Genomic DNA, 17700 nt, shown 5'->3' on the forward strand with positions numbered 1-17700 from the left:
TCAGAAATGGCTTTTTTAAAAAGCCATTTCTGTGGCTCTGGGAGTTGAGTCTTATAGAAATTGTCAAATTGTAATGACAAAGGATTGTCATTACAAACCTTTCTTTATATTGGATTTTAAATTTTGATGGAGATTAAGTGTCTTAATAAGTTGAAAGATATCTTAGTTACTTTTCTATTGCTGTAATAAGACACTATGACCAAGGCAACTTAAAGGAAAAAAGAATTTATTGGGGCTTATAGTTTCAGAGGTTTAGAGTCTGTGGCTATCACGACTGGGAGCGTGGCAGCTAGGTGCTATAGCAGTTGCTGAGTCATCACAGTTCGATCCACAAGCACAAGGCAGAGAAAGTGAAACGGAAATGGTGTGAACTTTGGAAGCCTCAAAGCCCACTCCCAGTGACATGCCTCCTCGGACAAGGCCATACCTACTAATCATTCCCAAACAGTCCAACAATTGGAGACCAAGCATTCAAATATATGAGCCTATGGTGGGTATTCTTATTCAAACCATCACATAAGATAGATCTTGGAAGGCTTTTGAGTAAATCAAGAACAACATGAACTTGAAGAGAAAAATGTTCTCTCTGTTAAGTGTTGACAAATGACTCAGTAAAGCAGCAAATCAGATAAATGCTACCTATTAGCCATTTAACAACATATGAATGACAATAGTTTGAACAAAGGGACAGGGGAGAGATTGTTGGCTGGTTTTGTTTCATACTGAGATCTGTTTTTGTGTTAAGTTTACATCCTTCAAAGTGTTTTAAGAAAAACATAAAGGCTATGGGCATAGTTTGGTGGTAGAGAACACCTTGAGTTTGATTCTCAGCACTGCAGAACAAGATCAAAGGCATGCACCAGGGAAAATTCTACTCAAAAGAATGTAAGAAAAACCACTATCTAGGATTTTGAAAAAGTTTAACCGTGAAAAAGAGGAACTGGATATGGCCATGTACAACTGCAGTCCCAAAACTCGGGAAACTAAGGCAGGAAGATCTCAAGTTTGGAGCCAGCCTGGACTGTAAAGTCAGGTCAAGGCCAGCTAGAGATAGAGTGTGACTCTGTTGCAAACAATGAAGTGCACATACACACACACACCTACACACACACACACACACACATACACACATAGACACATACACACACAAACACATAGACACATACACACACAAACACATAGACACACACACAAACACATAGACACATACACACACAAACACATAGACACCTACACACACACACAAACACATACACACAGGCATGCACACACATGTACACACACATACACACATATACACACATGCACACATACACACAAACACATACACACACAGGCATGCACACACATGTACACACACATACACACATATACACACATGCACACATACACACAGGTATGCATGAATGCACACACAGACACAGACACAGACACAGACACATGCACCTTTGGGGCATGCCTTCATGGGGAAGACCATGCTTTCCTGTTCTCACTGCCCTCTGCTTAGCTGTAAGAACCCAGGAGCTCTGATCATTTATATCTCCAGCCAGCACTGGACAGGTCAGTCCTCGGTGCACTCTATACAGTTCTTTCTGTGTACTTGGCATATGTGCTTTGAGCACCTAGTGAGGCCAGTCACTTTGAAGACTCACAGCCCTAAGAACATTTCCATGACAACCCGACATTGACTAATCCAGGAACTACTCCTCTTAGCAGCAGGAACTCCACCCACTGCTTGCCTCTTCAGCAGTATCTTCAAGACACAGCTGTGAGCAAAGACAAGAACCTGACCTTCCTTATGCTCTGCCGCATGCATCCTCTGGACATGGCATGGTGTCTAGCACACTGTGGCAGCTTGAGAAGCGCTTGCAGAATGAGGAACCCAGGCTGAGGGTCCCTCTGCTTGGAAACCACTTAGCTTGCATCTCTTGTTGGATTTCTAGGCTGAGCAGGGGACCCGCATGGGAGGAAAAGCCAGTTGGAGCTGAATAGGACTAGGGGCTCAATGGAGAGAATCTGTGTGTTAGGCAGAAGTTACTCAGCGGAAAGATTGGTTCTAAGCACTTTGAGAGGTTCACTAAGTACTCAACGTTTCTCAATGATGTTACTTGTATGATTTTCCCCCACATAAGAAATAAAATGAAAAAAAGCCAAATTAAAAAAAAAAGAAATAAAATGATGAAAATAAGGGATCATAGGCTTGTCTTCAGAGAAAGGGAAGAAGGAAGACAGTTCTGAGATGTTACTCTGTTGTGCCTGCCACAGGAAAGAGTTGGGGTGGTGGGTTGTGCAGGACGGGCAACCGTTTTGAAGACTAGACTTAGTGTTCTGCTCTAACAAAAATCTAGAGACCCTGGGGCAAAGTGCAGCAAATGATACCACTGAGAAGACCCAGAGCGTGTACGAGAGCCTGGGTTCAATTCCCAGTACCTGGAGTAGGAGAGAGAGGGAAGAAGATGAGCAGGAAAGAGGAAGAAATGGGTTGAAAGGGAAGGAAGAAGGAGAGAGAGAGAAAAAGAAAGGGGAAGAGGGAGAGGAGGGGAGGAGAGAGGAAAAGGAAGTAAAAGGAAGTGAAAGGAGGAGGGAGAAGTGGGAGGAGAGCTAAAGAGGAATAGGGAGGAGGGGAGAGAAGATGAGAGGAAAGAGGAGTGAATGGGAGGAACAGGAAGGAGGATGGACGACGATCGGTGATGGTTTAAGCACATTCCACTCCTTCCTAGGCTCTGAATCCAGGCCCTGTGTGAGCTGTACTCCAACACTCCACATTAATCTGCTTCTGTCCTTCTCGACCCCCCTCTCAGCCCCACTGGACTCGTTGAGAACAGGCACAGATCCCCCTCAGCCTTGCAGTTGCTGTTGCTTCCACCTGTGATGCCATTCCTCACAGAGCCAATGGCTTGGTTCCTCACTACCTTTCCACTTTGAACTCCATGTCACCTTCTCAGTGAAGCCCACCTTAATTACAGTATACAAAACTTCACACACACAAGCCCACAGCACTCTTCCCTGGCATACCTCCCCAAGGTTAGGACTGGATTCTTTTTTTCTTAAGCCAAAAGAGGTGTCCTTAACAGCAGATTCCCGGGACTATAGCTGGAAATTCATCTATGGTGTTCCTGACAGAGGCATCGGAGCTGATTTCCATAGTTTCAGACTTTATTATTCTAGGCCTGCCATCTCCCTCTGCTCAAGAATGAAGCTATAACTTGAGAGAGATTGAGAGAGAGAGAGAGAGAGAGAGAGAGAGAGAGTAGAAAGGGGCCATCACAGTCCCACATGGCACACCTTTGACTCCAGCTAACGCCATTACCTCTTGATACAGTTTTTTTTTTTCTTTTTTGCTAAAGTCTTAGAGCATTTTGACCACAGACAGACTCCTCTTTGGTAAAAAAGTAACACGTTGGAAAGAAAGAAGTAAGAACGACTTTATAATACAAATGTTAAAGCATAAATAAATAGCTAATAAATAGCTATTTGGTTCTGTGTCCTGCACTTTTCAAGGAGTTAGGAGGATCTGTTTTAAATGTGCGTCTGTGGTGACTCCTTTGAACTAACGTCCATGAGGGATGGGAGAGTTTTTGTAATGGATAAGGTAGTGGGAGGTCCCTCCATAGCTACTCATGATTTCTGGAATATTGCTTTAATTTAATAAGTATGTATCATTGTATTTCTAGGACAGAAATGCACGACTCCAAACAGCAGATGCTACAGAATGCAGAGTGGTAGCAGTGCCAGCCCCTACATGTGCAGGTAACAACTACAAGGAGAAACTCAGGCATGGAGGACAGAAACAGTGTCTGCTGGGTGTGTATGCAATATGTCCACACAGCATGGATTTACTTTCCTTTTTCCCTTCCCCAAGTTTGCACCCAGAGTATTGGGAGAGCTTGAGGAGGAGACCGTGTGTGTGTGTGTGTGTGTGTGTGTGTGTGTGTGTGTGTGTGTGTGCGCGCGCGCGCGCGGGGGGGAGTTGTGTTATATCCAAGGACAACACAGAGGACAGCAGACAATGGCAAAGAGATCACAGAGTCAGGAGAGCCATGCCTCTCAGACTGAGGGCTTCTGGATTGTGAGACCTAATGGCTGGAATTCTACAGGTACTATAAAGAGGGCAGTTCATAGGCACTTCAGAATCAAACATATAGGGCCGAAGAGACAGCAAAACAGGCAAAGTGCTTTCTGTACAAGCAAGAGGACTTGTGCTCAGACTCCCAGTGGCCACATGAAATTGGAACACCATGGTGTGTGCCTGTAACCCTAACACTGATCGTGAGGAGTGGAATGGACAGGAGGATCCTGGAGCTTGCTGGCCAGTCAGTCAGTCTAATAAAACTGTTCAGCCACTGAACAGTTAGCATAGGCACACTAGAAGCTTAAGCTAATCAAATTACCCTCCAGCCTTCAATGAACTTATTGCATTTTTTGGTGAGTGTATACTACACGCTGGGCTCTGGGGCTAAGCTGGTGGTTCCTGGAAATGGGTAGCCAGGGTTCTTGGATGATGTTTCTTCTAACGTTCAAATTAAATGCAAAAATGATGATGTTAAGACTTGCCTACCCTTTGTCTTATCCAAGCTGTCCGTTTTTGGCTCACTCTTGCCCAGAATCAGTAAGAATAGAGCTTGGTGATATATTGGTCTCCTGTCTGGTGTTCTTCTAAGATGGCTGAACTCCTGTAAGCGCTTTGTGAGAAGCTGGCCAAAAGCTGATTTCTGCCTGACAGTGCATTTAAAGCTCAAAGGAGTCAAATCAGTGATGTGCCCAAAGTTTAATCCTCAGTAAAGGCGACAGTCATAAATCTAACAGTATCCCCAATTTAGCAAGCCTCAAGGTCCAGTGTGGAAGCAGTGGGAGGAGGCTCATAGCTTGTGCCCTGCATAGGGTCAGCTTCCTTGTGCTTCTTACTTCCAAAAGCTCCCTGCTTCCTTTTAAAGGCAAATGGCATTGGATCTATGGAGGGAAGTTTCTTCATAGCCCAGTACTATGTTGTTGAAACCCTGTGAGTTTTTAAAACCTTTGCTTCTTGGCATTGCCTTCTGGATTTACAATCAAAATTGGTGTCTCTTAACGTTATGTTCATATGTGCACATGTGCATATGCTCACGAGTGTGCACACTCACACACAGAGGTGTGGGTGTGGTAGCCAGAGGTTGGTGTCAAGGTATCCTTCTTTACCATTCTTTCTCCAATTTTTTTTTTTTTTGGAAGCAGGGTCTCTCATGGAACCTGGGTCTCACTAATTCTGCAAGACTAGCTGACCAGTGAGTCACAGGACTTTCCTGTGCCTACCCCCAACACAGGTATTACTGATTTGCACCACCACTCATGGCTTTTTTTTTTTTTTTTTTTTTTTACATGGTGCTGTGGGTCCAAACCCAGGTCCTCATGCTTGAGCCTCAGGCACTTTGCTGACCGGGCCACATCCCCATCCCTAGCATTAAGACTGCTCATGATATTTGCAGCTATTGGATGGTTGTGTGCTAGTGGCTGACCTTAGGCTTTCCCTGTTGCCTCTGTTGTCTTGCTGGGGGCACAGAAAGGCTATCAGTAGACTGGCTTTTAGGATAATCAGATGATCTTGTTTATGCTGTGTATCCAAGTGCCTGGCACATAATTAATGAAGACAGTAGATGGGAGAACAAGAATCCCATCTCTGTATGGAAGTCTAGAAAACAGAGGTAATGGTAATATCTGTTTTCTGAAGAAGTCATGAGAACCAAGTGATACTTGTTAAATGCTTGAGTAGAACACTGCTGAAATACTGTATGTCTGCTGTTAAGCAGATAAATAAACAAACATTCAGGGGGTGGCTAGGAAAATGAGCACACAGCCTGACACAATAATAGTAACATGGCATATGGAAGGTGATTGCTCAGTGTCAGCTGCTATTTGTATTGCTTTCCTGTGACCGCCTTCAAGGATTGCCATAGTTCAGTCTCCTGCTCCTTTCCTGGAAGCATGTGGATCCCACAGGCTTGCCAACAGCATCCCACCCAATTACCAATATCAGGAGGAGGGAGCACGTGTTCCTTGGAGATAGGCTCCTTTGTGTGACCCAGGATATAGGACCACGGGTAAATCTGCCTTGCAGAGCTGTCTAGGAGGGGAGTACTTCTAGATACAGCTGGGACATGTGCCTGATTTGAGGGTAAATGCTGGTCACCCCTTGAAATCTCTTCATCTGCATAGATGTTAAAACTTCTAGTAGCTCCCCCTTTTGAGGAGGCAATAGAGCCTTGTTTCCCAATGACAGCAATCCCGTGCTCTTTAAGGATCCATGTCTAGAGCACTAAGAGAGAAGAGACCAACACTTCTCCTACTTAGCTCATTGTTGTCAGTGCTTGTCTGGCTAATGCCTGAGTGGTAAGACCCTATATTTGGCTTTCTTATGAAGGCACACGCATCTATTGGAGGGCCTTAGGGTCCCTTCCCTGTAACGCTCTTCCTTGATGTGAAATGACTAACTGGACTGTGCTTGCCCATCTCACCTTGGCTCCTACCACTGGCTGAGCCTCATGCTGCTGAGTCTTCAGTTGCCAACCCAGTACCCTGTAACTATTTTTTTTAAAGATTTTTCTACTTTTTAAAAAAGATTTATTTATTTTATCTATGTGAGTACACTGTTGCTCTCTTCAGACACACCAGAAGAAGGCATTGGACCTCATTGCAGACAGTTGTGAGCCACCATGTGGTTGCTGGGAATTGAACTCAGGACCGCTGGAAGAGCAGTCAATGCTCTTAACCACTGAGTCATCTCTTCAGCATTCCTGTAATTATTTTTAAAGCCTCTTCTTCTAGTATATAGATTCAGGTCTGCATGAAAGAACATGATTGAGTTGGGGGCTGACATATAGTCCCCTGTTGGACCTCAAGTTTGGAGAACTCAGGTAATGTGACTTCTTCAAAGCATTGTGCAGATGAGCCAAGGGCTTTTCAGCCAATGAACATCTTTCTCCAGTAAGATGCCCAAGCTTCCATCAACTTACAGAACCTCATTATCCTAAATAGGTTGCTTCATTGTCATGCACTCTTTCAACATGTTTTTTTTCCCTCTCGACCTCCTTGCTGAGGTCAACACATGTACAAATGTGTAGCCATACTGCCTGAAATGTAGCCAAACCAGAGGTGAAATACTAGCCTCTCTTTTCACTACATTTCCTTGCATGTTTTGAAAGATTCTTCTTGGAGCCCAAGGTAACTCACTGAAGGACCACACTCACTGGAAGGAAGGAACACTGCCATAAGAAAGCTAATTTACCATCTTAAAGCAAATTAATTCTCTCTGACATGAATGAACAATGGCCAACATATTATTAACATATTATTAACAGAACCACAGAAACTGCAAAGGAAGAGGTTGAAAAAGGCTTGCTGCTCTTAGGTACCACACTTCACATCTGAAATGCCTCTGGACATATCCTGAATGTGTGATCTGCAGCAGGATGCACCATTTGGAGAGTCCTTGGTGTGTTTAGATCTTTGGCTTGCAGAACTAGTTCACTAGAGGAGGCCTTTGAAGGCACTCACTAGTTCCTGGTTCCTGCCATGTTATTTCCTGTCATCTGTGATGTGCACAATTGTTCTCTGCCATTTGTTTTCACTGCCCCAATGTTTTTCCCAAATGCCCGGGCCAAGCAATGACTGACAGATCGAATGCTCTGAAACTGTGTTCCAAAATAAGCCTTTTCTCCCTTAAGTTGCTTCTGTCTGGCATCATTTTGGTGATTAGCATTTGCACAGTGATCCACCCGCTAAGGAAACAACCAGGGGTTTAGCCATCCCCAAGATTCCACACCCACTGATGGATGGGACTCAGGTAAGACCCCAGACCTCTGCTGTTGCACCATACTCTTGGAGCTGTTACTAAAGATGAGATTGTTTCTAGTAGAAGAATGCGTCTCTTAGAGTGTCCAGGGCAAGGGAAAAGAAATCAGTCCTGAGACTCTTTTAAAGCTTCCGTTAAACACTTCTCATTTGGAAGTGCTTCCATATTGCAAAGTATAACTTTCAAACTATTACAAGCACATTTCTCCTAACGTACTTAGTTGGCTGATGTCAAGTTTTACTCAACTCAACAGTAAGAATTCAACTCAACCGGTGGAATCCTAAGACTGGTTTAACAGAGGAAGTAATTTTTTTCCAGTAACAAAATCCTGAAATAAGACTGTAAAGTTAAATGAAAAAAAAAAAAAACTGACCAACTTGCTGGAGAGCTTAAGCCGCTATATCTGGGGGTACCTTTTTCTACTGACCAGGTATCATTTGCACTGCTCCTGAATAAACATTTAGGTTCACTTCCACAATTTTTGAACTAAATGAACATACAGTTACTGGATCTGAGTGCATTTCTCAACACACAGTACCAAATCATTGACCAGTCTTGGAATGTGGGTGAGCAGTCTTTCTTGTACTCCAGAGCATACAGTTTCAAGGGATGAAACCAACAGAGGGATTTCCCAGGTATTTACTGTCTGTGATGGAACCACAGAACAAGGAGCAGAATGCTGTCTGAGGTAGAAAGAAGATGCCTGAGATCACATCTGGGATTGAGATGTTGTTGATCAATGAGTTGAGCACAAATGGACAGTTTCCATGGTTGGATCAGGGTCATGACCCAAGGTGTATAATTGGAGTGTAGGGGTCAGGTGCATCCTATTTTCTATCTGGATACCATTTACTACCTGTGGAAGTGACTGGGCATCTGAGCATTAAGTTTTCTACCAGCTAGATCAGTTACTTCTATACTGTGGTACCCAAAATATCCAACAGGCTTTACTCTTTCCTTCATGGATTTGAGGAAGTCCTGGGAGGCCTCAAGAATGGGTGGGGTGGCTTCAGAAGTGGTGGGGAGCTTAGGTTTCTGTTCTGACCTCTACGACCTACCCAATCCTAACTCAACCCACAGGCACAGCAGAGGCCACTTGCTTGCATCCAGCCTTATGACTCTGGCCCACTTTCTTCTTCCTTTTGACTCTTGAGTTTATGGGTGAGGACGAAGAATGGAAAGAACCAGAAAGGTCAGGAGTAGAAAATCAAGAAGTGCTCTCATTTGTTCTGTGCTATGGGTTAGATAAGATGACGTGTGAGATCTAAGAATGAAGAAGTGGCTGTCTCTAAGCTCTAAGGACACAGACAGTGTAAGATCCTGGTACCTACAGAGGTTGCATTCTGTCAGTCAATATAAGATAGGAAAAGTGTGCATTGATGTATCTGAAGGCGTCTAGCACAGGGCTTGGCACAAAGGACATAGTCAATAATCCCCCTCCTTTGTCTCCTTCTCAACTGCATCTTTGCAGCTTTCCTGAAAGATTCTGAACACATAAATAAAGCTGGAAGCCCATCTGGCTGAAAAAAAATCAGCCATCTGCAGATTTGGAAATATGGGGGAACTTCTAATGGCTGGCTAATTTTTTTCAGTTTTCAGCCAGATGTTTGGTGTCATTCAGGCCCATCTGCAGTAGAAACAGCAGTTTATTGAACTTCCTTTCCTCGGTTTGAAGTTCCCTAAGTTTTAATCCTGAGTAAGCTTTCTTTTCTTAATATCCAAAGACTTTTGAATGAGTTATACAGAGTAATTCATGAACTGAATATGAAAATAGAAATTTGCTTTCAAAGGCCAGTTAGGTAATTTTTAGGGTTCAAAACTGGCAACCTATGGACAAAATAAAGCTACAATGTAAGTAGTTTGGGCAAGTCCATGTTTTTAAAGGGTAAACTATTCGCTTGTATTTTAAAATTCAAATGATTTGAATGCTTGATTTTTCCTTGATCTTTATTCTTTCTATGTTTGTCCATATGGTATATATGTATGTATGCACCTATAGCTACATGTGTTTTTGTACCTGTGTGTGCATTCATGAGTGCACAAGTATGTATGTGCACACACAGTGACAAGAGTCTGTAGTTGGGTGTCTTCTTTGGTTGTTCTCTATATGCTGAGTCAGGGCCTCTCACCTGAACCTCAAATATCCTAATTCAGCCAGTCTAAGTATCCAGATTGCTCAGAAAAATCTGTGTTTGCCACAATGACTTAGCACTTACGTGGTGGAGGGATCTCAATCCTGGTCCATACATTTGTGTAACAAGCATTTAACCTATTGAGCCATCCCCCTGCCCCATGCTTGCCTCTTCTTTACCTGACCTATTGTTTGTGCTGCTTTCCTTCCTCGGACCTCAGTTCTCTCAGTCCTAAGGTAAGAACGTTAGATTGATACACATTTCCCCAGAGTCAAACTCAATTCAAGCCAGATGACAGTCGTTCTTTAGATGTTCTCTCCAGCTTGGTAGAGCCCCCACTACGATCTACTGCCACAAACATTGAGAATAAAGTCTGGTCATCACATGTCTCCCTACATGTACTGTTGAGTATGAAATGCTTTCTTTATACTTTCATGCATACTTGCATGCTTTCATGCATGTAAGTTCATGCATGACCTGGATTGGCCACATGAACTTACTATTTCTTAGCCTCATCTGAAGTTCTTAGAGCTGATTAAACTGAGGTCCAAGGGAGAAAAGCAGCATGAACAGTTTACATGACTCTTAGGGACAAAAATGTGATTAGCACCCAGGGTTCTTTGTTGCTAGGCTAGTGGCTTCTCCACCATCTACATGCACTGCCTTGTTCGGATCTAGGGCTTTATTTTATTTAATTTTTTTTTAAATGAGAGAGAAGTCTACTGAACACATTCTCATTCAAATTCACACACTGCCTTTGAAAACATGCAGCAGGTTGGGACTTTGTGAATGCCTTGCCTGCTTTCCAGATAATGAGTCAGGCAATCGCTTGGGTTTCTCGCTGTGGGTGTCTCTGCATAGGTTGATTGGTTTCTCATTCAAAGTGCATCTTTTGCTGCTCTGAGTTTGTTCTTGTCTGGTGGCTCCTGCATCTCTTCCATCGATGCACAGATAAGCTGAAGGTTTTCAGATCTGCCACTTCTGAATGGAAAAAACCATGTGTCTGGGCATTCTCACAAGTCAGTGTTTGTACCGGCAGCAAATCAGCTGCTAGAGCATGAACTCAGGCTCTCTAGCAACGGTCTGAGAAGCTTCAAGTCTTAGACTACATAAGACCTGCAAAGTTGAGGTGTATGACCTTGGGCAAATTATGGAATGTCTCCCAGCCTCAGTTTCCCAATCTACAAGGTGAGGGTTTTGATAGTTCCTGCACCTCTGAGCTCCTCTGAAGATGAAAAACCCAATTGTTAAAAAAAATTGAAACCGGTACTACAACATAGCAAGGGCTGAGTATAAGTGACACTGTGCAGAGTCATAGGGTGACAAGACACAAGAAAGCATCTCTTGTGAGTGCTGTGGTCCTCATGAGCATTCAGAGTCATCCCCAGGGTCACTGTAAACATTCATTACAAACAAACATGTTGGCACTAACATCATAATTTCTTGAAGGACTTTTAGAAAATTTAGATTCCAGGGATGTACCATAGACCTAGAGGCCTGGAATGTAGTTGTGAAGTCTGATAATCTATTTTTAAAAACCTATTCATGAGATTCCAGTGGCTAGCCAAGTTTGGGATATATATATTAGATTTGAATACTTCTGCTGTTAGGGGACTCATTATTGCTTCAAGCCTCTTACCCCACGCTGGTTAGTTATTTATATTTAGGTAAAACACCGACCCCCTTGAGGCCACAAAGAACATTTCAAATCTCTCTTCCAAATGACAGCCTTTCATAAGTTTGCATACAGCTGTCATGTCCCTCCTGAGTATTTCCTTATTTGGGGCAAAATATTCACATTGTCTCATGGCTCTTAACGTATGAAAAAAGAACTCTTCTAAATTATGTGTAAGGAAAAAATGATTTAAAATACTCCTTACATAGGTTCTTTGGTGTTTAGAAAACCAGAAGATGAGAATGTTGCTATTCTGAGACAGACAGGAGCTAGTGAATAGAAATGGCTATCTATCTTCATCCTTACAGAGGATGGAGATCCTAGAATATATGCTGTCTGTTGCATGTGTCTTCCCATGCAGAAAACAGAGGTTCCTGCAAATTTATTGAGCACCTGATGTGTTCAACCCATTAAAAAGAATCTTCGCTTCATATTTTCGCCAGGCCCATCTAGATGGTAAAAACTTTTCAGGTTCATAATGGTTTATGTATCTTTCCGAATGGAATGCTTTAGAACATGAGACTTAGCTGAGAAAAACTATAGGAAGGCTCCAACAAGTTTTCTCAAAAGAACTGACTAGCCCAAGAACACATCTCCAGTCCTTCTAATTCTTCCCCAATTTCCTTTCTCAGTTACCCGACTGAAGCCATGGAACACTCAGTTGGGGCTTTGGTCCCAGGCATGAACTGTAGGCCCAGAGCAGCATGTTGAAGAGAGGAGGAAATGCTCTTTATGCAGGATTGAAGAAAGGTTCAGGAAATGTAGGCCCTGATTTTATCCTGACAGACATTTAAATAAATGAGGCAGGGTGAAGAATGTCAGTATCAGTGTTTAATTTTACATTTCTAGAATATTTCCAAGAGGCAGAATGACTATAAATGACCAAACCTGATGTACTTCTGTATGGTTTTTAGCTGGGGAAGAACCTGTTTTTTTTTTTTTAATGCCACTTATGTAGGCATCATCTTATATACCAATCACAGCATTGCAAAACTGATTCGATTCATAATTGCCAACACAGCAAAGGGAATGGTGGAAATTCTCCAAGGTGAATGACTTCATGCTAGCCGACTGCAAATGGTCAGAAATAACCACATTTTAGAATTTCTGTCAGTTTACTGGCTGCAGTGTACACTTCAGTAGTTCTAACTCAAGACTATTGATTCTGAATCAGTCATTTCTTGGGTTAACTGAGAGTTTAAAGGGACAAATCTCTTAGCTAAGAGTATAGAGACCATTTGCGGCAGTACTTGGTGATTTCTGACTTCACATGAAGTAGCCCTTTCCCTCCTGGGTTTCCCACCAGTTGCAAATCTGTGTTGGAAACAGAATCGACTGTAGTGGCGCTATAGGCAGGAGAGTTCAGAGCGTCAGGACGTGGGAAGGAGGCCAGAGAATGATGCAATATTACACTAGCAAGTGATGTCATAGCATTAGTTCCCAAGTCATTTACATAAATGCGAGTTCCCAAGAAACCCTGAGAAATGCCACAGGGAATGCAGGGGGAGGAACCAAGGGAGATTGAGGGGAGGAAGCCTGTATTTTCCTGACTATCACTGTGATAAACTTCACTGACTTCCTGGAAGCCAGAGAAACAGCAAAAATCAACCAAGCAGACAAAATCCCTTCTTAGTGGCCCTTTAATCTAGTGGCTCCCTTAGGTAGCAGGTTCACAAAGCTTTGATTTTCTTCATTATTTTTTCACTCCTTGTGATACCCAGGTAATGTCCACTGAAACTGACAGTCACTTTTCAAGTGGCGAAGCAAGTTTACTAGTGACATAGGCTACCTAAGAGCTCCACATTCTAAAAATGGCCTGCCCACCTCATTATAATTTAGAACAAATCCTCTAATTTTTAAAATTAGAAGCAATGAGATGCAATTCTCAGAGTCAGTCTTATCTAAATGTCAAGGAAATACATTTGCTGGTGATGGGCGTGATTTATGAATGAAGTCAGGTGGATAGCAAACACCAAGACTTCAGTTTTATTTTGAGCCTAAATAATGAAACACTTATTCATAAAGACATTTTCTTTAGATGTGAGGGTGTGGGGATTAGGGCTTACATATTGTTCCCTAGTATAAGTTAACAAAGGGAGTTCATGACCAAACACAGAAGAGGCTGGTCTGATTAAAAGATAAAAAACCAGATCAGAGTGCCCCAGGTTAGATCAGTCCCTCAGCACCTTCCTGTCTTCTCTCCTTCCATTCCTTAATAATCCCCATTCACCAAAATGTAATTAATCAAATCCAAAGTCTCCTTCTATAGACAGAGATCCAAGCAGTGCACAACATGCTCAGAGTCTCGGGATTAGAGGCTTTCTCAACTGCAGAAGGTGTTTAAGAGTGTTACAAAATCACATCACATTTGGCATAGACCAAAAACAATCAACAAGACCCAACCCTTCCATCCACACAGCACCAGCCTCCGTGGAAGCATAGTCTGGATCCTCACACATTTCCAACAACAACTTAAACTATTTTTCTTCCCCTCCATTGCCTCTATTTCCCACCCAACACATGTCAGGACATTAGAAGCAGATCATTCAGAGCCAGTGAGAGGAATTTGCAAGTACCTTCCAAGCAGCAGGTCCTCCACAGCCCGGAGTGGGTCATTACTTCTTCATTCTTCCTGCTGGTTTCATTGTCACTTGTAGATTTAGTCCTGCACACACCTCTGGAATATAGCCAGTAGTCCGTGCCCACTGCAATGGTCATTAAACTAAAAGCTGCGAAGGCTCCTACAGTAGTGATCAACATCTGGATACCTCTGTCACACATCCTCATAATTCTTCATGGTACTCTGAACGGCTGGGGGTTGGAGGGGTAGATTCAGTGACAGACGGGAGAATCACTCTGCAGCTGGGTAACCTAGGACGGCCTCTTCCAAAAATCCAGATCTCCTTTTGTCAGCATCCACGGGGACTTTGGGAAAGCTGGGATTTCCTGTCTTGAGCTCTCTCCAGTTCCCCGAGTCCTCTATGGCCCTCGGGAGGGTGCGGGCTCCAGGGGGTTGGTCCACATCACTGCCGCGGTCAGAGGATTCCTGGGTTGCTTTCATTCCTCAGGAGCTTGGTGAGGACTAGCGTTTGTGCAGGGCATGGCTTCGGAGCTTGGAGCTGCCAGCTTGGTTCGAGATGCGCCTGGTTTCTCACAGCCCCGGGAGACTCAAGGCAAAAGAAACCCAGAGAGGTCTGGTGTGTGAGCGTGTGAGCGTGTGTGCGTGTGTGTGCGTGTGTGAATGTGTGAGTGTGTACGCGTGTATGTATGCGTGCGTGTGTATGTGTGTGTGTTTGTGTGTGTGTGCGCGCGTGCGTGCGTGTGTGCGAGCGCGTGTGCTGGGGGTGAGGGCGGATGGCAAAAAATAGCTCTGCTGGGAGGCGAGTCGCTGAGAAGAGTGTTCACTGCTTCCCCAGCCTCCCAGGAAAGCTCTCCGCCTGCTCTCCACACCCCCGCGCAAACTGGAGAAAAGGGAGAGTCCTGGGGCGGGGGCCGGCCACTTGCGTCGGAGAGCTGAGGTCCGTGGTGCTGAACGGACAGCTCCTCTCCTGTAGCCCAGCCTCCCACTTCTCAAGGCCGGGTCGTTGGAGGTCCGTGGTGCTGAAGGGACAGCTCCCCTTGCCGCTGCACCGTTCCTCGTGGAGCTCCTAGTCTAGGAACTCCCGGGTGCTGAAGGGTCTCTTTCCTAACACTCTCCTAGTGCGTTCCTAGAGCCAGCCAGCCAGCTCAGCTCTGCGTACTCAAGCCCACAACCAAGCAAAGTTTCGGGAGCCCAGGGCAATCAGCATCAGGGCTCCAGGGCACTGCAGCACGGTGGATCCGGCTCCTCAGAGGGAAGGGTTAAGGACAAGGGCCCACAGCGCACTCTGGCGCGCGCGTTATCTCAGAGCCCACCCCACGCAGCATTCTCTAATCAACCCTCCTCCTCATCCCTGAGCCCAATGAGCCAGGCAACTTTGCTCTTTGCTGCAGGAGTCCACTAGGGAGACAGAAGCCGGGAAAGATCTAATCTTTTTAAAGGGATGGGAGACTGACTGGTTTGGGTGGGCAAAATGTTGTCTATGTGTATTTGTCTCAATTTCATTCCTCAGAAAACAAACCAATATGTCTACCCTCCTGTCTCCGGAGCTCAGATTTACACAGGAGACAGTGTGCTTACATCAGACCCAGAACCAGTCATATGTATACGTGAACATATACCTCTAAAGGGCTGAAGGGACTAAATGTACCTAAACTGTTGTTTACATATCAGGGACCATTGATGAAGGGATGTAAAGGTTTGGTCTCTGAATACACTTCTTAAATATTTTCACACTTTTACATTTGAGGGGGTGGTGAATTCAGGATGAGAGAGCATTGAAAACGTCAGCTTCTTTCCAAAGGCCCTGGTGCTGTTCATTTGTTAACATCTTCTAAGTCAGACCAGGAAGCAGGTGTAATTAGGTCTGGGCTCCTTGCTTGCCCAAAGCACAAATGTCATCACACACCTGTGAGTTCTTTCCCTCAGAAATAGCAAATGCTGAAAAGAACTGGCACAGACCAGCTTCCCGGTTCCATATGTTCTAGCATATAGATAAGGACACACACTACGTTGACTTCAGGCATTCCACCGAATTGCTCTGACCAGTTATTTTCTTGTGGGATGACAGGTAGTAACAGCCATTTGGATGCTTGGAATTGAGGCTGCATGAGCTATTTCTACAACCCATGAGATGTGCCCGCAACCAGCTGTCATATTTGAGTGTTATTTAACTGGACAAACATATAATGGAAGGGGATCACAGACATCTCCATTCCCCAGGATGCCATTTCTGGCTGTATGAGAGCTTCCATTCAGGTAACTGAGTAGGGGCAATATACTGAAGAAGTCTCAGACTTGGTTCACAACCTTTTTGTGACTTTGATATTTTTATTTTTATGTTAATGTCATTTGAAGATTTGGTTCTTAGTGTTATATATACATATGCGTGCACGTATAGGCTTATTTGTATAGTTGTGTTTATGTCTAAATGAGTACTATGGTTAATTTTTGTCATGATTTCTGAATGCCTATGAATTTGTTGCAGACATAAAGTAGATATGTGAGTGTATGTGTATGCATGCATGGTGCAGTTTGTAGGGTCATGTGATCGTGCTTTATATAAACACACAGCTGAATGTATGTATTATGTGTGCGTGTGAATATGCAGGTACAGTGTGGATTTGTCTGTTTATATGCATTGAGTTGTATATATGTATGTCACATTTATACTGACAATTTAACACATAACAAAATGAAATGCATTCTTAGGGCCAAGGCCATAACTAACAAGACTAGAAACACATGGAAGGCAACGGGGGAAAGATACATGTGCCTTCCTGTAAGGAGCGGGAAGAACAGTTCAAGGCCTTCCTAGGTTTTCTAACAAGTTTGAGACCAGCCTGAACGACATTAAGACCATTTCAAAAAAAAAAAAAGAAAGAAAGTTAGCAATCACTATTATTTGTATTAACAACAAAAATAATGGTGATCAAGAATGTCAATACTAATGTATAGAAAGAAAATATCTAATAAAAAATAAATAAAATAAGAAAAAAAAGGATGTCAATACTAATAACCGAGAAACAGATTTTCTGTATAAGAAAAAAAAATACCACGCCTAGAATGCCGAGATTACCGGTATAGCTTTCACACACAGCTTGATTGATAACTATCAATTTAAAAGGCCACATAGTAACATGAAGGTGAAGTTGGTCTTTCCTGGGAGGTTTTATAAGATAGGAGGATATTTTCTTCTCACTCTCAGAAGTTTAAATAATATGAAGTAACTAATAACAATCAAACAGACATTCCTTGATCTGTTTTATTCTTCTCTCACTCCAGCAGAGGTGGGAAAGGTGCACTCTGTAGCAAGGCAGTGATGGTGGGAGGGCTTTGGCCTTAGGGATAGTGTGCTCCATGACTCCATTTACCAGACGCACAGCAAAGCAACGGTAGCCCCAGATCCACATCCTCAGATTTGTAACAGAAAGCCACACATACTGGGTGTCTAGCTGATAGAACCAAGTACCCAGGTAGACCACTGAGA

General features: G+C 43.6%; 1 protein-coding gene across 1 annotated transcript in view; it reads right to left on the reverse strand.

Moving 5' to 3' along the window:
• The window catches only part of Cacng3 (calcium voltage-gated channel auxiliary subunit gamma 3), a 98632-nt gene extending 83597 nt beyond the window's left edge, over nucleotides 1–15035 (reverse strand). Inside the window, exon 1 of the mRNA XM_021168202.3 lies at nucleotides 14209–15035. Coding sequence (XP_021023861.1) covers nucleotides 14209–14419 — 211 coding nt within the window. The 5' untranslated portion in view covers nucleotides 14420–15035. The remainder of the gene's footprint in view (nucleotides 1–14208) is intronic.
• Nucleotides 15036–17700: the final 2665 nt, after the last annotated feature.

The sequence above is a fragment of the Mus caroli genome, unplaced genomic scaffold, assembly GCF_978045245.1.
Source record: "Mus caroli unplaced genomic scaffold, Mus_caroli_1 scaffold_8, whole genome shotgun sequence".
In the NCBI taxonomy this organism is placed as follows: Eukaryota; Metazoa; Chordata; class Mammalia; order Rodentia; family Muridae; genus Mus; species Mus caroli.